Below are 22,073 nucleotides of genomic sequence, written 5' to 3' on the forward strand. Positions count from 1 at the left end.
GTTGCGGCTTTGCTCAATTTTTCCTGAAGTCAATGGGTGTTGACTGCATGACTGCATTACCTTTAATGAAATGTCTGTCCAATATATGCGATTGTCAGTTACATCAAAATCCAGAGCAGAAGCTTCTTTAACTCCTGTGAGTGGGATGGCAACATTGTTGTTGTTCGTCTCAAGAGAGATCCGCCTGATATCTGCTCTGCGAGAAAACAGCAGGAAAGCTTCTGGGACTATGCAGGTCTTCATGTCACTGATAAGCTCCAGGCCTATGGGGCAGGCACAGCGCAAACCTTGAGGCCTGTACAGGCAAAGGTGGCTACAACCCCCATTGGACTCTGCACAGGGATTTGTACCTAAGAAGACAGAAGGGGAAAACCATTTAGGATTCTTCTCTGATGTGAGACTAATATAAACACGATTCTGAAGGACTGTTGGTGCTCACAAAGTTTCCCAAAAGTGCAGCAATACAGAGTTAACTCACGTTATCTGCGCACACACGCAAGTGGACTGAACCAATTCAGACTCACTTCCTGTCTGGCTGCCATGGCGTACAGCTGTTCCCAGACCAGCGGAGCCTTTCCGTGCGGCTGAGGATAATATGGGAGTAATTATCCTTGCCAAATGATGACCGGGGGGGGGGGCAGGATACTTTCTGAATCCATTTTTTTACAGGCCACTGACAATAAACAACATTTCCCCTCCTCATTCCCACTAGGGGCAGATGGCTCAAACTACTGTCATCCCGTGCTAGTGCTATCTTGTGTCCCATTTGAGCATATATTTTTAAGGGGAAATCCTATAAAAACTGCATACATAAATAAATAATCTGAGGGTTGCATTTTTAGTTTCATTTATCAGCTGCTTAGAGCAGTGGGTATCTTCTCTTTGGCATTAATTATGGAACCTTCTCTTTCATGCATAAATTATGGAAGCTGTTTAAAAACAATCCCAGGACTTAACTGTACAGGTAACTCGCAACTTGCATGCATTTAGCGGAACGGGGGTGGGCGTCCAGCAAAAGAGACATTGGCAATCCCACCTGATATTGAACCCAATGATTTTTTTTGCTTTGCACACTATCCCTGGGGCATTAACCCAGTGTAAACTGAAAGCTGTCGTACAACATAACGTGCACTCTCTATCTGGAAAATGGAGAAAAGGGTGGGTATCCCCAGGTGAATTAAATATCAAGTTTGCCATTTGGAGCTGCTATTAGATCTAGTCCCTTATCTTAGATACTGAGGTGGTACAAAGAACTTTTCACCAAAGTTAACGTGGACTTTTTTTGACCGAGTTTGTTGCTTTTAAAAAAATATGAAGTAAGTCCCCACTCTCTCACTCTATGGTTAAACACACAGAAAGGTTCCTCAATTGATTACTAAACACCCTCTTTAACCTAATAGTGTACAGTTCCGATTTCTAGGATACTCACCAAGTATCTGGTGGACATTTGCAGCCTTCAGACCCATGAGGTCAGGAAGCTGGTCTATGATGATCTCCCTTTCCGCTGTCTGCTTATGAACTCGCTCAATGCTTCGCCTTTGCCAGTCTGTCCAATAAATATAGTCCCCCAACAAAGTGAAACCAAATATATGAGGAAGCTTATCCTCCACAAGGACTCTCCTGCTAGTTCCATCTGTGTTCATGACCTTCACAGGTACAAAGAAACATACAAATATAAGTGATAGTACCTAGAAAGCAATGATTATCAGACCATTTAGATCAATAAATCTCAAACTGTGCAACTCAACATTATAAATTAAATGTAAGTCCAAAGTATTGTTATAGATGTGGGTAAAATTAATAAATGCTGGGATTTTGTGTATTTGTGGTATGAAGGGAGAAATACAAGCTGCAAAGGGATTCTTGGGTAGCCTGGCCAAGCTAGTAAGATCTGGACCCCCTCCATGCAGACTGAAGGTGTAAATGGGTGAATAAACCATATTTCTTAAAGAATGACAGTCTCCCCTGGGTCTTCCATTCTCCAAAGGGACACACACCGTGCGTGTGAGCCTGTGGCCCCATGCGCTCTTGCCACTGCTTGGCAGAGAGGCGGGCGGGCACCGGGCTTCTGTAACAGTATCCATCTACAGAAGAAGTATCCACTGAATATACATACGATGCTCTGCCATTCCTTCTTTCGGCTTTAATTCCTCATAAACGTTAAACACACGCTGTGATGGGACGATGAGCTGCTTGTGCGTAAAATCCAAGTCCCTCAGAGTTTGATCAAGTTTGCAAACCTCTGTCTGTAACGGAGCCCCTTAAACATGGCTGCCTCAGTCGCTGGCAGATTCCGACAGTGGTTGCTTTCGGAATCGCTTCCAACATAAAAGCTCCTTAACGGAAACACGTCTTCTGGACTCTCTGCGTGACAGTTTCCGGCGAGGAGTGGGTGTCCCTACGGGAGGTCCTGAAACCTCCCCACTGCCCTCGCTGGAAGTGTCTCGGAGCCATCCCTCCTGCTCACTTTCCCTCAGCTCAGCTCCTCTCCCCCTACTGGTTCCCTCTTCAGCTGCTGAGTCTCTCCCAACCTGTGTGAGCCCTTCCACCTCCCTTCCTTCCGATGGCAGTTCCCTGACACATGCACACCACCTTTACAGAAAACGCTAACAAAAATATGTCATACGGGTGACATATTCATGCCTCTAGCAAGGGAAAGGCAGCAATGCCCACCCCACCCTCCACACTGTCTAACACACTTTTTTGTGTTTGGACAGGTTGCCCTTTGCAGAAGTTACAAATCCATGGCATGTTTCAGAATTCACTGAAAATCACCAGAGTGCTGAACTGCACCACCATATATCCATACCCTCAAGAAATGTAAGCATAAGTAATGATTAACTTAAAAACAGTCAGTGTTTTTTCACACACTTCTTTTGACTGGCTGGCACCTCAGTTAGCTTCAAAAGCTGTCTACTAAGCTGCTTGGTCTTCTTCTGTTTCCTTTTATTGTACCTTTTCCCTTTTGTTGTACGACACTTTGAATCCTTCCCCTTTTCAGCCGAAAAGAAGAGTATGTGTATACGAAATAGATAGATAGGAAGGTAGGTAGGTAGACAGACAGACAAGACAGATAGATATCCCCCAATAGGTAATTTAAGGTTTACTCGGGGCCACTGAGAACCTTGCAATTAATTGGGTTACTAGGTTGCAGCAATCTGCTGTTAACCTGAATTGGAAGTGCTATCCCATAATATTTTTAAAAAGAGTGGGTCCAGGGTGACAAAATGTCTGTCCATTCACAGAATATTTGGGAAGAAAAGAAGACAATAAATACACTTCAGTAAATTAATATTACAGGCTCAGCTATGAATGTTCAGTAACTTTGTTTGAGATGTGCTAGGCAGAGTTACTTTTTCAATAAAAATGAAAAACTCTCAATCTGCAAGAAACCCTTCTACATCCAGCTGGTGTCTCCAGTGGTTTCTGCTCATTTTAACCACTATGTGGTTGGATTTCACATTTTGAGGCCACTCCTAAAACCCTTCAAACCACAGCAACAATACAGACTAAGACAGAAAACAGATGTGACTTCACCACACTACATTTCTTCCTAGAGTGACTAAGCTCCCCACAAGGGAGAAATGGCCTGTTTTAGCCATTACAACTAGAATCAGAGAACTGTAGAGCTGGAAGGGACCCTGAGAGTCATTCTAGTCCCAACCCCCTACAATGCAAGAATCTCCAAGGAAGGAGAGTCCACCACCTCCTGAGGGAGTCTGTGCCACTGGCAAACAGCCCTTACTGTCAGAAAGTTCTTCCTGATGTTTGCTTGGAATCTCCTTTCTTGACCTTTAAGCCATTGGTTCAGGTCCTATCCATCTGCAGCAGAAGCAGGAGAAGGAACTGAAAGTTCCAGTTCAGGTTTGTAACATAAAGTAAGTGTAAAACTGCTCTGAAATACATGTGCTAACAGCATACAATCATTTTCCATGTAATATTTCTCATTGGAACTTAATCATTCTCTTCTCCCATTATCCATACAATTCAGTTATACTCAATTTTTTTTATTTGCCTCCTGTTCCTTTCCAAGCAAGTGTAAGTACCCCCACAGCCCTTCATGATATGCCCCATCTGTTCTGTCTTGTCCACAAATTATTATTATTACAACAACCATTTTTTCTGCAATTCTGATTATTATCAGCCACCCAAAGTCTAAATACTGCCTTAAATAACTTTACTATTTTTCATGTTGTATCCCTGTGCTTGGATCTCCTTCCTAGGACCCCTTATGTGAATCCTTTGGCTTAACTCCTTTGTCTCCAACTGAAGCAAAGCCTAAATATACCATGATGTGGAGGAACATGTGTGAGCTGCAGTCTCCTGCTGTGCAGGAGGATGGAGGGGGTTCATATGGATTGTCTCAATTGAACTTCAATATTGACAATTTTGATATTTGAATCTATAAAATTCATTCTTGGTTTGTTCCCCACCTTCAACTGCAAAAGTTTTAAATATCCAACAAAATCTCAAGGTCTGTTGGTCCCGCCATGAGTGATTATTACTAGTCAAAGAGACCACTGATTTCAGTAAACCCCTGCAAACCAGAGCAAATGGATTTAGGATTATAACCACTGCAGGGGAGGGGGACTTTAAATAATTTGGAGAAATGCCTACCTAATCACAACCTAATATGCACACTATATACAAACTCATTTGCTCATTTCGAAATAGTCTGACCAGCTCTAGAATTACAATAGTCAGCAGGTTTAGAGTATCTGTTTCGTCTGCATTTTTCCCTTAATACTTGCAGAAGCTCTGGCCCCCTACCAAACCAAACTGTGTAACAGTCTGCTCTCAGTTTGGCAATGAGTCAACTGCTCTGGCCTATCCATTTTCATCTCTTTTTTTGGAAAGGGTTGTGGAGAGAGGGGGATGGAACAGAGAACAGTAGGTACAACGTGGGATCAATCTTGGTGCATCATAATTCAAGTCTCTGAGATAAGGGGTGGGGGAAGTCTAAAAATCAGGACAATTTCCCCAAATACTTGATATGGGGATGGGTGGACTAAAATAGGAGGCAAAGGCACACTTCACTCTACTCTTAAAATTTTGTATCTTTGATTTCTTGATTAGCTCAGTGTGAGTGAAGACTTTCTTCCTACAACAGTGAGGCAGCCCAGTTAATATTGCCTCTCACCCTCCCCTTAACCCAGTAAGTCAAGACTCAGAAGCAGCACGGTGCAATGGCGAGGCTTCTGATTTTCCCTCACAGTAGTCCGCTACAGTTTAGGCAGCACTGGGAATTCTGGTGTGTCCAAGTTCTATCCTTTGGAATTAAGTCACTGTCCATATTTCGGCAGAGAATGTGGGAACTAATGATGAATATTAAGAGTGCGTTCTGAGGAACACATGGTGTTAGATGCAAAAACATAATGACTTCAGTTTTCAAGGCACACCTGATCCTTATCATTGCACACTACTGTTCCTCACTACACAGTCTAGGATTTACGGAGCTGGGGAAACATAAAATGCCTTGCATTACAAAGAGAAATTTCAATTACGCTTGGAAAATAGTAAATGGAACATTAATGATATCTATCTTGCCCCTCCTAGTTATTGTTTTTTTAAAAAATTTTTAATTCATTGCTGGCCCTACCCTTGATGTCTGTAGGTTCACATAATCCCATCTAGGGCCCAGAGCAAAGGCAGAAGCAGCAGGTGCAACCCAAAACATCCTTGTTCAAAAAGGAATTGTGCTGTTTTAAAGGAGTCTTCATATGCTTAGATTATCAGAAACTATTTATTTTACTATTTCATAAGCTATAGAAATGTGCTCTGGAGTATGACTATACCAGCTCCTAATGCTCACTAGTCTGAACCTATGCTGGCCAACAACTTACAACAGCTGGCAAGACCTAGACATGGAAAAACGCTTCTTGTTTTGAACTACTGAAATGTGAATATCTAGACTTTGTAAAGTCTAAGAATCACTATTTTTTACTTTAGGCTATATGTTTGCGTATGTTACGAGCCAATGTGGTTCTGTTAGTAGAAGCAGTAGCTTTATTAATAAAAACAGAAGGTTGGTGCAAAAATTATCTTGCTCTACAAATTACTGTTGTGTGAAATCTCAACTGAACCCAGAACAATTATAGGAGTACACTTCGTTGAAGTGGACTGATAAGCTATAGGTGGTAGATTGGCAGCCGATGGCTTCCTAAATCTGGCATACAAGAAATGGATAAGCACTTGCAAAGTTTAAATTTCTGACCATGAATAAGGGTGCACTTGCCAGTAGACTTAACCTTTAAGCAAACCCTTATTTCTCTGAGTACAATGTGTGGAAGACCCTCTTTCAGGGAGGGGATTTATAAGGAAAGGTTTTTGCAGTAGGGTAGTGAGCTGGCTCTGAGGGATTGAATGCATATGTTGAGGGGGAACATTTTCTTTGTGTATAATCATCAAGCTGAGGAAAAGAACGGCAGAGCAAGATTCAGACATCTGAGTGAAAAACCCCTTGCTAAAAGTACTAAAAATTAAAGACAATGGGGGTTGGTGTGTTAGTGTTAGTGTATGGTTTTCTATCTTGATTGGATGAGAGAAGAACAAAGTAATTAATAGAAAACAGAGAATGGTTAGATAATAAATAGAAAAAGCAAAAGCATATGCATATGCAAAAAGCTGGGAAGTTAGTTGCAAGGGTATATAGCCTGCTCTTAATATGCAAAGATGCACAATACACATATAAATGCTACACCAGTGCTGGATACTTTGAAGATGGGTAGCATACGTGACCAGCACAAGCAAAGGGGAAAAACCTCACCCTGACTCATATTCAACTTAGAGCACGGAATGAATAAATATGAAGTCAATTCAACAGAGCATATCATACATTTTTAACCTCATGGCACAGCAGGGGAAAATATGCTTTAAACCTGTAGCAAGTCAATGAGAAATCTTCCCCACTGGTAAGCACAATAGCAGCCATCCAATTCAATAGACGTTTATCAGTGAAACCTGATCGAGATAAATGAAGAAGCAGTTGAGCCACAGCCTTCCTCTGCCTGCTGCAGGCTGCCAGATAAAATGGAAACAAAAGCTCCCTGCTGAACCTCCCCCCACCGGTCTCCATTAGCGCGCGCGCACACACACACACACACACACACACACACACACACACACCCCGCTGGTGCTTTACTACCTGAGGGCTATGCAACAGTGCAGCATGAATCAGTAAGCTGAAAGAAAATAATAAAAAACCACATATGCAGCAGTTAAAAAATACACGCAAAATCTGGATTTGCAAGAGACATCCCCGTTTTTCTAGTGATATGGCAAGCTTATTATCTGAGTAATACTGCATGTGCAAAGAAAAAGGTGACTTTATGTATTTTGAAATAACTTCCTATCGTTCTAGTCTATAGCACTCCAAGATTTTATATATTACATGCAAAATCATATAAAACTTAACTGCCTCCAGGTTCATTATAGGTTTTCAGAATCAATACATTGGTACCTTGGTTTACTCTTGCCAACCTAGCAGTTCGAAAGCACATCAAAGTGCAAGTAGATAAATAGGTACCACTCCAGCAGGAAGGTAAACGGCGTTTCTGTGCGCTGCTCTGGTTCACCAGAAGCGGCTTAGTCATGCTGGCCACATGACCCGGAAGCTGTACGCCGGCTCCCTCGGCCAGTAAAGCAAAATGAGTGCCGCAACCCCAGAGTCGGCCACGACTGGACCTAATGGTCAGGGGTCTCTTTACCTTTACCTTGGTTTACAACCATAATCCGTTCCAGAGGTCCGGTTGTAAAACCAAAACAGGTTGTAACCCAAGGCGCACTTTCACCAATGGGGCCTCCCCTCCAAAATGGATTGTAATCCAAAAAAAGGAACACGCACTTCCGGGTTTGACGTGGTTGTAATCCAAAGCGGTTGCAAACCAAGGTACCACTGTAGTGTTGTATATCACATGGTTACATTGTTATAATGCTTACTTTAACCAAATATAGCAACTTGGTTGCTACATTTAACGTTGGTTAAATTATGCATTATAACAAGCGTTTGAGATGATGCTCTGCCTTTGTAAATTGAAATAAATTTTCATTCTCTTTTAATCCTACAACCATTTTTGCACACCAAGAAAACTAAGGCAAAAGGAGCTACTCATCCTACTCGTTTTTGCTCCCCCCCATGTGACTTTGATGCCAAGACCCTTTAAAACCACAGAGTGATATAGACATAATGCAGTATGTGGCTTCAACCCGCCTGCTGTGGTAAAACGGGGATTCAAGGGGATATTCCTTTTGCAAGGTAATAGCTATGTACTATCATCCAGTAGTTCTGCAATGCACCTAGTCATCACCTATTTCTGGACAGTCTATTTATGGACTATGCCAGCAGTGGTGGGCTTTGGGGTCTCAAATTTCAGTGGTGCCCTGAGCCCCCCCTCCATTCTACATTATAGTTTCAGCACTCCAGAGGCTGTGCGCCCAGTGCTACCCCTAATCCATACCTGATGCCAGATTCATGTGTGTTATTTCAGTTTCTACATTGATCTGCATTGTTTTAAAACAATAACATCAATTCACATTGTTTTCAAAGCAATTTATCATAAAATGAGCATTTAAAAAAAAAACCCCTAACAAGAGCTATAGCGCAGAATATGAAGATGTAATAAAACTGAATTCTGATCCGCGTATTAGTCTTGGAAGTTTGGTTGGGTGACTTAATAATGCAGGTTGGACAAAATCCTCATGTACAGTGGTGCCTCGCAAGAGGAAAAGAATCCGTTCTGTGATTCTCTTCGTCTAGCGGTTTTTTCGTCTTGCGAAGCAAGCCCATTGAAGGATTAGCGGATTAGCACTATTAGCGGCTTATCTGCTGATCGGATCAGCTGATAAGCGGCTTAGAAAAAGGGGGGGAAAGGGAAAAAAAACCAGCAGGAACTCGCAAGACATTGTCGTCTTGCGAAGCAAGCCCATAGGAAATTCGTTTTGCGAAGCACCTCCAAAACGGAAAACTCTTTCATCTAGCGAGTTTTCCGTCTTGCGAGGCATTCGTCTTGCGGGGCACCACTGTATCTCTAAATGCACCTAGTTTTTATTCAAGCTTGTCAGAATCATACAAGTAGGAAATTCAGCATTACGGTAGTTGTGCATTAATCTTTATTAGATTAATTAGCTATGCTTTGTTATAGAACAAGAAAAATGTTGAACTTTAAGTAGCAGAGGCACAAGTAGGCCTACAGATCATGGTGAATCAAATTTAAATTTCCTCCTAAGGTGGAAGGATGAAAAAATACAAACAAAGAATTTGTCTTTCTAATGATTTGTGTCCGGTATATAAACACTTTTAAGGCTCTGTGGACATCCAAGGAGTGCCAAGCCTTTTCCAACGGATGTTTTGGATCAGCACAAAAAGATGGGAGAATGAGTTCCTGTTGAATGCGGAATTTTGTAAGAACTTTTACAAGACCACCTTATAAATGTGTTGCTTCCGACAAGGCAGACAGTTCTGAAGCTCGTCTCATCGAAGTTATCACAACCAAAAATAGGACTTCAAAAGAAAGGTTCTTTAAGGAGATTTGCCATAGCGGTTCAAATGGAGGCCGTTGCTGTGCCAGAATGCAAGTTCCATGACGGAAAATGGTGTGTCACTGGAGGATGCTGCAACATAGTTCCTTTGAGGAAACGTTTGATTAGAAGATTTTGTGACAGCGAAGAGCGGCCAGCAGAACTTAAAATCAAAGAAATGCTGGAAAGGTGGCGTTTTAATGTATTAGCCCGTAGGGCATTTTGAAGACCATGTTGGAGATAGTGGAGAACATCTGGAACCGTTACTTTGTGTGGCCATAGATGAGAAGCTTTACACCACTGAAAGAGCCTGAATCTCTGACAGCCAAGGCCTGTGGGGCCAGAACAAGAAGAACCACCTGAGCTTTTTCCAACCTGATCTTCCAGAGGACTCTCGGAATGATGGCTTGAGGAGGGAAGGCATACAAGAGTTCCTTCAGCCATGTTGTCATTACGGCATCCCAGGCATCTGATTGCTTGTCTTGGAACCTGCTGAAGTAATGGGGTAGCTGACGGTTTAGCTTGTGAGCAAAGAGATCAACTTGTAGAGGACCCCAGTAGTGTTGAATCTGAAGGAACACTTGTTCGTTGAGTTTCCATTCCCCTTGATTTACCTGGGATCTGCTCAACCAAACTGCTTGCTGTCACTGGTGATATGTTCTGCCGTGAGGCTGAGGAGGTGACACTTAGGCCCAACTGAAGAGAAGAGCCAATTCTTTCTGGAGAGATTCCAAATGGGTGTCTCCTTAACGAGATATGTGGGCTTTTGTTGTTGAGTTGTCTGTTTGAAGGAGGACGTGATGGAGTTGAAGATGAGAGAAGGAAACAATTGCCAGTCTGGCTGCTCTCAACTCTAGCCAATTGATGGCGTGAGTGGCCTCCACAGGCCTTGAGTGTAGAGAGATCAACAATGTTCCATCCTTGTAAACTGGTATCCGTGGTTATCTGAGTGTTCCACAGATTTCTGAATGGAGTGCCTTGCCAAAGATTGGAGGTTTGCACCCACCATAGAATGAGTAGAGGAGATAAAGAGCAAAGACCTGGGGCCATTGTGAATGATCACCCATTAATGTAGAAGTAAAAACCACTGCAAGGTTCTTGCATGGTGTTTCGCCCAAGGCATAATCTGAGAGGCTTACATGCAGAGACCTAGAATTGTTGACAGTTGTTTGACCTTCATCTTTTTTGTCTTTAAGATCAAAGCTGCCACTGCAGAGATTTTGCTGATCTGCTCTGGTGAAGAGCCACAAGACCTGAACTGTATATCTAGCAGGGCTCCTAGGTGAATAATCCTTTGTGATGGAGCCAAGCATCTTTTTTTGTAGTTGATCAAGAAGCCGGGAGACTCTTCAGGCGAAGAGGCTAGACCAACAGGGCTGGTGGGAAAAGAGGGAGTCCATCCCTTGCCCAAACCCCCGGTGAGCTGCTGCCGGTCCACATCGGCAACAGCGCGCACGGTGGAGCCACCAGGCTGACTCGCGAGGAGGTCCCTAAAGGCAGCGCACCTTGGGGGAGAAGGATGCCGAAGGCGGATCGATAATCTCCACTCCTTGGGGAGGGAGGTGTGCGCAAAGCAAAAGGAAACTCAACCCGGATTGGGCTCGCTGCCACGGACTCCCCTCCCTGCACCCTCCCGGCTCTATCCGCCACAGGATCCTAAGGACAAGTGACACCCCCCCCCTCGCGTTCCTCTCCAAGTCCCAACAGGGGTCTCTCCAAAGTGTGCTTTGGCGCACGGCAGCTGGCATCTCTTGTGCGTGTCTCTCTTTCTCTCCCTTCTTCTTCTCTGGCACTGGGTCCCTCTGCCGCCGCTGTCACTGCAGCATCAAAGGCTGTGCTGCTGCAGCAACCACCCCCTTCCCCAGTACCGGGTGTCGCGTGCGCAGCCGCCACTCCGGGAGCCAGAGCAACGCCAAGCGGCTCAGCCCCAGAAGTGACTGCCCCAGCATTCCCTCACAGGCACAGGACGGTGTGGGCAGGATGCAGTAAGGGTTTTTATACTGGGTAGTAGATTGCAGCCTGGTCTATTGCTTTCATTTTATGGATCAATGGCCTCGTTAGAGAGTAAAATTCATGTCTAATTGCTGTTTTAGGGGTTGCTGTTCCATAGTCTGGAACAGATTAATCCATTTTCCATTACTTTCTATAGGAAAGCACGCCTTGGTTTAAGTCCGCTTTGGTTTAAGACTGGACTAAACCGCTTTGGTTTAAGACTGGACTTCAGGATTAAGGTTGTAAACCAAGGTACCACTGTATAGATATTTGCGTAAGACTCAAAGGCAGGAGTTAAAACTAAGGAAGACTAGATAAAATAAAGCAACAATAAAATGAGATCAAAATTGAAAACGTCTTTGCTCCTGCCTGAGGTCATGTGAGAGGATATACCCAATCCACTGTTCCCAGTGCCCCATGAAATAAATGTGTAGAAACACCTGTTGATGCTACAAGCTAAACCACCATTCAGCTTTTTGCCTGAACTTGACCCTGGTGCAGATGCAACACCAAGCCCCCCAGTATGGTTTGTTTCCCAACAGCAGCAGGAGCGGAGCAAAGCACTTGTGATTTCAGTAGCATGCATCAGCACTTAAATCATAGTTCAGTCTAACTATGGTTTCATGACATGCAGACCAGGTCATTGTCAGAAGCAACCACAGGAGTGGAAAACCCTGCGTGCTTTTTCAATGGCATGGAAGTAGCTGTGGACATAGCCGTAGATATGCACATATATTAAGGGGGTCTAACATTCAGCCAGGAACACAGGAAGAGCAAGCAGATTGCTTCATATGCAAAAGTAGAATTTGTAAGAAGCAAACCTACAATAACTAAACAATAGGAATTGCTAGCGAAGTTCTCCTGAGCCAAGCTTGAAAAAGAACTTTAGGGTTTATAAAAGCATGCCTCAAAAGAAGAGGATATTATAAGACTGCCAAATTCTCCTTTGGGAACGAATGGAGCCATCTGTTTCTGTGGAGGTGGAGGAAAGGCTTCCAAGATGATGATAACCTTTCTGAACCTTCAGAAGAACTCGGGAAATTTCTGTGTTTATCCCAGGGGTGCTTCTCTACTTTCAGAATTTCAGTCAATGTGTGGTTTTATAGTCTACAGCAGTGTTTCCCAACCTTTTTTGGGCAAAGGCACACTTGTTTCATGAAAAAAATCTCGAGGCACACCACAGCCCCGTGACGTCAGCGCTCAGCGTCATGCCGGGAGGGACGCACGAAAGTGTAAGTTTCAATTCCCCCCCCTTGCCTTCCTTCTGTGCCAACCGCCAAAAAGCCAAGAATCGCGGGACCGCCGGCGGAGGGGGGGAGGGGGAGCGGAGGCAGCGGCGAGCCCCGTTCCTCCCCATTCCGTGCAAGGAGCGCGAACAGGTGTGAGAAGGGGGTCAAAGCTGCGGGCCGGCGCTGGGGAACCTCCAAGCTTTGGGGGTGGGGGGGGAGGAGGCAGCAAAGCGAGGCAGGAAGGAGAGCGCGGCTTGGCTGGGTGAGCTTTGGCAGGGGCAGGGAATGAGAGCCGCGAGGCGGGCGCTGTGGACGGAGGCGCTGCCCGCCGAGCTCGCAGGCAGCCAGGCAGGCAGACGGCGAGAGCCCCGCGCTGGGCGGCCTCTCCTGGGAAGTTTCAAAGCTGTAGTTAACTTTTTTAGATTATTATTAAAAAAATTGAATGCTGGAGCACGATTTCTGTTCTCATCCTGAAGCAAAGTTCTTAACCCAAGGTAATATTTATGGGTTAGTGGAGTCTGTAACCTGAAGCCTCAGTTACCCGAGGTACCACTGTCCCATGTAATGTAGTTTTGTGTTTTTGTGTTGTGAGCCTTGGATGTTAAACAGCCACCACCACCGCAGGCCCTTAAAAACAAGGTACTTTCATATTCATCTTTACTTGGAGGCAAGCCTCCCTCTTCCCAAGGGGGCCTCTTCCCAATTCAGAGTGCTTGGCATCCTAAGGAGGGGAGCAGCGCTGGATTTGGGACGCTGCTGGCGGCAGAGGGGCGCAAATAACAACACTGAACAGATCCGTTGGAAAAAGCAGCTGTACCAAAATGAATTATTGCGAAAATGAGGGATATTTGAGGGAGGGGCCGTCAAATGTTGTCCTCGCCCAGGACGCCACTTGAAGGAAGCAGCGGGGGCGGACGCGGGTTGGAATCCTCTCAGCCCGGCCTCCCTCACAGGGTTGTTGTGGGGGGTAAATGGCGGGGAGCCCCGCCCGCCCCCCCCCACCGGAGCTCCTGGGAGGGAGAAAAAGGAATGCGAAAGCGCTAATAATAAAAGCCAATTTATATATGTGGAGAGAGGGAGGGAACCCTGAGGCCGCGTCAGGCCCACAAAGGCGGGAAGGGGCCCCTCAGCCGCGCAGGAGGCGCCTGTCCCGCAAGAGGCCGGCAAAGGTCACCTCTGACGCCCTTGCGCCTCCCTCCCTCCCTCCATTGCGCGCGCAGCGGGGGGGGCGCCGCTCACCATCCTCCGTGGCTGCGCGTGGCGGCTGCAGGTCGGCGGGCCCCTCTGGCGCGCGTGGACGGCGGCGCCCCTGGCGCAACTCAGGCGCTGGAGGGAGCGGAGCGAGCGGTACATGGCGGAGGCTGAGGAGCGAGGCGCCGCGGGCGGGCGAGGGGGAGGAGGACGGAGTGGGCGGAGTCGCAGCCAATGGGGTGGAAGAAACCCACGTTTCCTTTTTGAAAGAGAAACTTTTAAACGAGCACGTGGTTGAAGAAGGCGCTTGCCCAGCTCCCCTCTGCGCCTCGGAGGGCGGATTTGAGCACGCGCAATGCGCCGCCCTCCCACCCTGCGCCGCCGCCGTCTCGCGCTCCTCCCTTTTGCGCGCGCTGCCCCGCCGCCGCCCCATTGGCCGGGTCCTGTCAGCTGATCCTGTGTTATTTCCTGTGTGTGTGTGTGTGTGTGTGTGAGGGGAGAATGGAGAGAGAAACCTCGGCACCACCACCGCGGAGCCGCCCCCGGCTCGACGCGGATCCTCGCCGCCGCCGCCCCGCCTCTCACCGCCCGACTCGCCCGCCTCCCTCCCACGGCACACCAGGCAACGACCCGCGGCACACTAGTGTGCCGCGGAACACCGGTTGGGAAACACTGGTCTACAGCTTTAAGAGCTGTGTGTATGAAGCAATGAAGTTCAGAACTGGGAGCCAAGCTGGTGAAAAAAATGCACAACAGCTACAGCAGGTAACAGCTACGTATTTCTGTGAAATGACAGTAATATCTAGCACTTTCCTTGTGAATACACTCTGTGTTTTATATATTTGTTCTGACTCACCAGCACTGACCTTTTATTCAACAGAAAATAAAATATAATTTAGATAATCCTTAAAGGGCTCAGAGAAAGGCAACAGAGAATGCTGATATTAAAATTCACCAATAATTAATTATGATCCTGAACTAGCTATTTCTAGTTGTACTGATTAATGGGTTTTCAACACAAATTCATCATAGGCTGTCTCAGGAAGCTAGCAGCAAATCTGGGATTTTCGATTGATATAAAACAGAAATAACAGACCTCAATTTTGTCTGTTTTGGCATCTCCCCAGTATATCTTGTTTTCAACATAATCCAGAGCCAAGCCATTTGGCCAGCCGAGAGAAGTATTCACCAACACAATTCTGTCTGATCCATCTAATGCAGCTCTCTCAATCTTTGGATTCTCTCCCCAGTCAGTCCAGTACATATAGCTGTAAGGAGAAACAGAAATGTTGCAATAAAATGCTATCATCACACACACAAATAGTCATTTGTTTGCATTTTAGCAGGGTTGATAGGAATTTGGGCTGTGGCCTTTGCTTTCTTTAGCTAAAGAGATTCACTGAAACAGATTAGTTAATTTAAACTGCTTTGCAATCTGATGTAAATTTCTCATAAATGTATAACCTAGAAGTGTATACGCATTGAGCATTGTGTGGTCATCACTATGAATACACTGAAAGGGATATCAAGAACTAGATGCAGTTCTTTCACTTTTTAAACACACGAGAGATTGGGGGGGGGGGGAGTCCCCCAAATGGAAAGTAAAGTGTTTTAAATAGAACAATATTTAATGCTTACAGGCTGAGACTTACATCTGCTTATGTTTACATTTTTAAAGACAGAAAGAATAAAACTGCATATAAAGCATATGGGAGATCAAGTGAGTAGCTATTCAAACACTAACTGAAAAGTAATTCAGGAATTACACCATATTGTCCTAAAACATGGTCAACATGTCATCTATTGAAAAGGTTCTGGGCAATTTAAAATCTTTTCATGTTGTAAGCCACCTTGAGCATGATTTTAACTATTGAAACGCAACATACAAATATAATGAGGATTAAAAATTGATCAAAATAATTTAAAAAGAAAAAAATGCATCGTTAAAATTTTGTTAAACCACTCCAGAGATTTATTACAATAGAAAACAGGCAACTCCCGATTTAGGTGCGTCCAAATGAGGCGTGATCACACGCCCCAAAGACATCGTGAAAAGGGGTGGGGCAGGCTTAACAAGGATTGCCTGCATATTAAAGCATCCCATATTCCAGAAAAACACCTAGACCCACAGAAACAGCGCACAAATGACTTGGCGATTGTGTAACCAGATCAATTCTCTGCCTGAACTTTTCTGGTACTGTCTCTTTACAGACTCAGCCAATCATTTGTAGATTGATTGACTGCTAGAACTATTTAGGAAGCTGACTAGGAAACACAGGCAGGGGGTTCACATGAAAATCAAAGCTGCCTCTCTTTAGAATGGGGCCTCTTTGATTGTCCAAATCTCCAGGCTGGCCTCTTGCTTAGTTCAGTCATGTCAGCTACTCATCACTATTTACCAGTTCTCCCACGGAAGTAGCTGAGGTGTGTAAGAAGGGCCAACGCTGTTTCCACTGTAGAATAGTCCTCTGCTTGCATCTCAGCTAAGTGACTGAGATGCATAACAGTGTATTGTGTCAGGGGACTGACAGGCTATTTGTAAACACAGTGGAAATCCTTTCCGAATGGATGTGGCCTTGAGGTCTCCAACTGCTTATCCTTAATCTAAGTAATGCAGAACTGAGATATCTGTTTCTGAATCAGGGCAAGCTGGAAACCCATGAAATGAATTGGTTTGATATAGCAAATTAGTGCATCTTACCCAACCATGGGATCCAAAACTATAGCTCTAGGTTCTTCCAAGTCTTCTGAGATCAAGATCTTCCTCATGGTTCCATTAAGCCTTGTTACTTCGATGCGGTCTGTGCCGGTATCAGTCCAATAAAGGTTACGGGCAATCCAGTCCACAGCAATGCCATCAGGGTGTGCAATTTGTGCTTGGACAATAAACTCACTAGCCGACCCATCAATGAAAGAGCGCCGGATGGCCCTCACCTCATCATCTGTCCAGTAGATGTACCCTTCTACAGGATCATAGTCAATAGCAATGGCATGTCGAATATCTTCCAGTTGCAAAACAATATCAGTGAAATCTGGCGTATCCAATGATATCCGTCTCAAATCAGTTCTCCGGGCTAACAGAAGCAGCTCCATGGCACCTGTACAGATATATATATACATATATTTAAAAAAACTTAGAACAAAGATATCCAAATAATTTTTTAGAAGTTCTTACATTTGTACCATGCCCTTAATCTAAAACGCTCAATGTGTCAATTTTACACATTTCACAAGCAAGTAAAGGTAAAGGGACCCCTGACCATTAGGTCCAGTTGCGAATGACTCTGGGGTTGCAGCGCTCATCTCGCTTTACTGGCCAAGGGAGCTGGCTTACAGCTTCCAGGTCATGTGGCCAGCATGACTTCTGGCAAACCAAAGTAGCACACGGAAACGCCGTTTACCTTCCCACCGAAGCGGTACCTGTTTATCTATTTGCACTTTGACGTGCTTTCGAACTGCTAGGTTGGCAGAAGCAGGGACCGAACAACGGGAGCTCACCCCGTCGCGGGGATTTGAACTGCCGACCTTCTGATCGGCAAGCCCTAGGCTCTGTGGTTTAGATGGATTGGGTAATTTGTCACTTGCCAAAGACCACCCTGTACAACTAAACATTTTTATTTTCAAAAAGTAAAATATTATCATCTCTTGCAGCTACAACACATGAACAAAAGCAGCACCTGTCTGAAAAATTCAGTTCAGAACCTAAAGGAACACAATTCAGAACCAGTTAACCATAGTTTTTTGGGGGAAGGAGTAAAAATTACAGCCTGTTGCCCCTTCCTTTTCAGAGTTTACACCGAAGTTTACATTACCATCCTTCTAGAACATAGTTAAATGCATAGATGTAAATGGTTTCTTGAAATTTCAACTGCTCACCATTCCGAGTTATCTTCTGTACACATAAAGCATCTGAGACAAAGAAAATCCCAGGAAAATCAGCTGAATGTTACATGGGTTAACATGTGCACCCAGTAAATGTAGCATGTTGGGGTATTTCCCCGCATCCATCAAAAATGTAGGATTAATGGGCAAAAAAACCCAGAAAGAAACTGGGGGGGGGGGATTCAAATAAATTATTGATTTTTGCCACGGGAATGCCTTTTTCTCTTATCCACTATTAATGTATTGGGGTTTTTAAAATGTCTCTCAAACAAATATTGATCCATAAAAACAGACTTCTTCTAACATCACACCCATGGTTCAATCTGGAGACACTTTAGTACTCCAAAGCTGTGTTGGAATGTAGCCTAAAATAGAAAATCCACCCCAAACAACATTAAGGGCGTTAAGGGCGTTTTCTTTACAAGTCTGGAATAGTGTTAAGCATTCAGAAGCTAAGATGAGAAGAGCACTCTGGTATCATAATGATCAAGACATTCCCTCATATATCTGAACCATTAAAAATGCATTCACCCACAAATATAGTTCAGGTAGCAGAAAAGCATTTTGAATTTCAAGTCCACACAAACAAAAGCAAATGAAGAATTTGTAGGCACAGTAGCGTCAGACTTTCCTGATTGGCATTAGCCACAATTAAGCAACCAAGAGTGGGGCACATGATTATGTGTTCTGTCGCCTGTGCTCTGCAACTCCGCTTCACCTACCCACTGGAGACAGTACCATCAGCTATCTTCAAGCAGGAGCAGGAGCTGTTATTTTGTCTGTGTTTTACTCTCACCTCTCTTGGCATCCACAGTGTTCCCTCCCCCCCCCCCAATTGAAATACAAATTCTATCATAGCCAATAGATGTCCACAAGAAGTTTTTTCTGGTTTGCAAAACAGGCCAAAAAAGGTTGGCAAGCCCTGTGCTATAAAATAATAATAATAAAAAAATCCTAGCACAGTAGTGTGTAGACTACTAACTTTCATGGACTTATCTGCAATGGTGTTCTAGCCTCAGCATGTTGAATATACAGCCAAATTTTTATTCTACTGGGGCAGTACAGGAAATACAAAAACCATTGCAAATCTTTGGGTTCTCATCTTCTATACATGCGCATGCAGCAAAACCCGGGGAAATACTTCCGGGTTTGCCGCGTACGTATCCCGAAGGATATGTAACCAGAGGTGAAGGCAACTAGAGGTAGCAGTGTACATTAAAAACGTAAGACAAGCCTCCAACGGCCAGCTTGAAGATTCAGCTAATATATTCTGGCTAATATATTCCTGCAAACTCAGGGGCATTATTTCAGGTTTTGGTACGGGGGAAGTATAGATTCACAGCCAGGATCAAAGGACTGCTCCTGGATATGTTCCAGGCTAAACTGCAAAAAAGCAACACATTGTAAGAGGATTTGCTGTAGTTTGTATACCTCACAGCAACTAGAAATATTGAAACTGCCGAGGAATAATCATATGGTCTGAAACTCATTTTTTTGAGGGGAGAGAAGAGACAATGCCAAGTGGCACCTCTGGAAAACAGCTTGAAAGCATCTCCTCCTATGAAAATATAGGATTCTATTAGTTTGGTAACCAGCAGCAGTACATTCCTAGTGTCAGCCAGGAGGAAGGAAGTGTATTCATAAATGTATACTAAAACATAATTGCCCCTCAAAAGCAAGGCACAATTAAAATGCAGTGAACATAGATTAGAGAGAACTGTGCTGCATTCTCCGCAGAATCATCTTTTTTTTTTTTTTTTGCAAACCCCCAAACCCAAAAAAACAGGTTTTCCACCACAGAATTATGGAAATAGCATAAACATGGACTGTACATTTAAGCTTTTACCAGACTGACAGTTATTCTCAGTATATAATGTGTGAACAGCTCAATGTACATTAAAATAAGAAAGGAAGTGAAGAGGTTAAATCTTTTTCCAAAAATTGCCTGAGTCAGTGGCCATTGTCAGAACTTGTGGCAATGAAGTCCATAAGCTTAGTTGAAGTTTGTGTTCATTAGGATTTCCTTTTTTCTGAACCTACTTCAGTGGGTGAGAATGGCCAGAGTTTCAGTTTTATGAGAGACGGAGAAATAATGTCTCTGTATCTATTTGATCAATACCATTCCTGACTTTGCAAGCCTCTATTATGGTAGAGACTATTTCACACCCAACAGCACTACCGCACTAACATGGCATGAGGAAAGTCCAGAGAGCTTTATGCGGCATCTGGTACAATGAAAGGGAGAGCCTATGTAAAATGAAGTTGTCAGCAGTAGCCATCACATATTCATACACACTGCTTGCTCTTGGCTTCTCTATCACACTCAGTTTATGTCTGTTGCTCTGCACAAGAGTTTTGGCACTTTCGAAATGAGACACTGGAGGAGTATTGAACTATGATTTTGACTCAGCTCACTAATGAAGTAGGATTTTTGGCTTACATCCATTGCTAAGTGTTATTTTGAAAACATGTGGAAACTGAAATTAGGTGCCCAACTCAGTTATTATCAGTCAAAAAGAATTAATTCACATAGCATTTAAGTAATACTATGCCATTTGCAATTTCACCTCCTTGATGAATATTTCTTTTGAACATTTCCAAAATGGCTAGAAACAGGAAACTAGGGGGGAAAGTGATTGCTTACAACTGCCTCTCCCAGATACAATTAAAATACACATGCATACAAGGTGGTTTTTATATGCTGCAAATTGAGAAAGCAAAAGTTAATTGACATGGAAACTACTCTGCTGGGGTCAGCCAGGTTCACCTTTGGCTATATGGATCATCTGTCAATGCCAAGGCACTATAAATTGTAGTCATTCACAGAGTGTTCCCTCACTCCCAATCCTCTTCCTGATGATCCAGCCTTATGCACCGAAGAATAAAATACTCCTGTTACTTAAAGAATCAGAACACTTGAATTTTAAAAAAATTATGCTTGCCATAAACTTGCAAAAAATGCTATTAGGTCTTACACAAGGGTTTGGTTCCGGGAGTCCATATACGTAAAAATGGGTAAAGCCAGGAACCCTCGGAACTGCACCCCCCCCCCCATGGCAGACGGCTGCCTGCCCGGCTTCAGAAAGGCAGCGCAAGGGCTCTGGCAGTGTCCCAGAGCCCTCTTGCCACCTTTCAAAGCCCAGTAAGCACCTGCCCAGCTTTGGGAAGGAGCCTCTAGAACCCTGCCAGAGCCCTCGCGCCTCGTTAACAAAGCACTGGATCAAAGCACTTAACCAGCTTTGGGAAGGCAGCTCTGGGATGCTGCCAAAGCCTTCAAGCAGCACAGGTGGTGGCTGTCAGGGACTGGGCAGAGGAGACCGCCTCCCCAGCCTGACACTTCCAGGGAGGAGGGAGAGGAAGACAGCTTAGATTTACAACAGAGGTTTGAGGGAGGTCACAGCTCAGAGGCAGATGAGGGGAAAAGTTGGGAAATAATGGGAGAGGAGGAGGAGGAGGGAGAGGAAGCACCAGGGGGGCAACAGCTGATGGACAGTGTCTTTAGAAAGCATTCCAGACCCACCATCTCCCAGAACCTGGCAAGCCTTGAAAGTGGGAGAGCAAATGGCTCAAAGACAGAGGTCGCTTGCCAGTACCCATAGAGGAGGTGATGAGGATAACAAAAGAGGAAGTGGGAGAGACGGGGTGGGCGGGCTGGAGATTCATTTGGGTCAACGCCATTATCCAAGAGGCTGGGTTCTATAGCCTCTCTCTGTAAATACTGAATAAAAAGCAGACGGTAAGAACATTCCTTGTCTCTGTACGTTCCTGGGCAACCAGCCATGGGAGTTGCTGACAGCAGCCTGACAGTTGTATGGAAATAAGCAAATAGAGAGTGGGTTTCCTCCACTCTTTGTTTATTTGTTTAAAGCCCCCCCCATGCAAAGCTGTGATCACATAAGTAAAACCAGTATAAGATTTAAGTTACCCGTATTTCACTGAGAACCCTTCCTCTTCATTTTCATTTTCATTCCATTTGGGAAAATGGATGTTGGTATTGTTTAGGCACCAACATTGGTCAGTTGGATTTAATTTATGTGGGTTAAAAATAAAAAATATTTCAGCACTTGCCTCTCTTCCAGCGGTCTTCAATTTTGCATAATAATAATAATAATAATAATAATAATAATAATAATAATAATTAATATCCCACTCATCTGGCTGGGCTTTCCCCAGCCACTCTGGGCGACTTCCAACAAAATATTAAAAATACAGTAAAGCACCAGACATTAAAAACTTCCCTAAACAGGGCTGCCTTCAGATGTC

At 44.4% G+C, this 22,073-nt stretch overlaps 1 protein-coding gene across 5 annotated transcripts in view; it reads right to left on the reverse strand.

The window, feature by feature from the left end:
- Positions 1 to 22,073, reverse strand: part of LRP6 (LDL receptor related protein 6) — a 104,981-nt gene that overhangs the window by 31,965 nt on the left and 50,943 nt on the right. For 4 of the 5 annotated variants that reach the window (XR_014007367.1, XM_081191013.1, XM_081191012.1 and 1 more), the window contains 4 exons: positions 16,630 to 17,026; positions 15,025 to 15,196; positions 1,430 to 1,646; positions 61 to 350 (listed from right to left, as the gene is read on the reverse strand). Coding sequence is in view for 4 of the 5 variants with exons in the window: in XM_081191013.1 (XP_081047139.1) it covers positions 61 to 350; positions 1,430 to 1,646; positions 15,025 to 15,196; positions 16,630 to 17,026 (1,076 nt within the window). In the remaining variant the exon portion in view is untranslated. The remainder of the gene's footprint in view (positions 1 to 60; positions 351 to 1,429; positions 1,647 to 15,024; positions 15,197 to 16,629; positions 17,027 to 22,073) is intronic. The other variant, XM_081191014.1, reaches the window with a different exon arrangement.

Source organism: Podarcis bocagei, assembly GCF_964188305.1.
Source record: "Podarcis bocagei genome assembly, chromosome: 4".
Classification (NCBI taxonomy): Eukaryota; Metazoa; Chordata; class Lepidosauria; order Squamata; family Lacertidae; genus Podarcis; species Podarcis bocagei.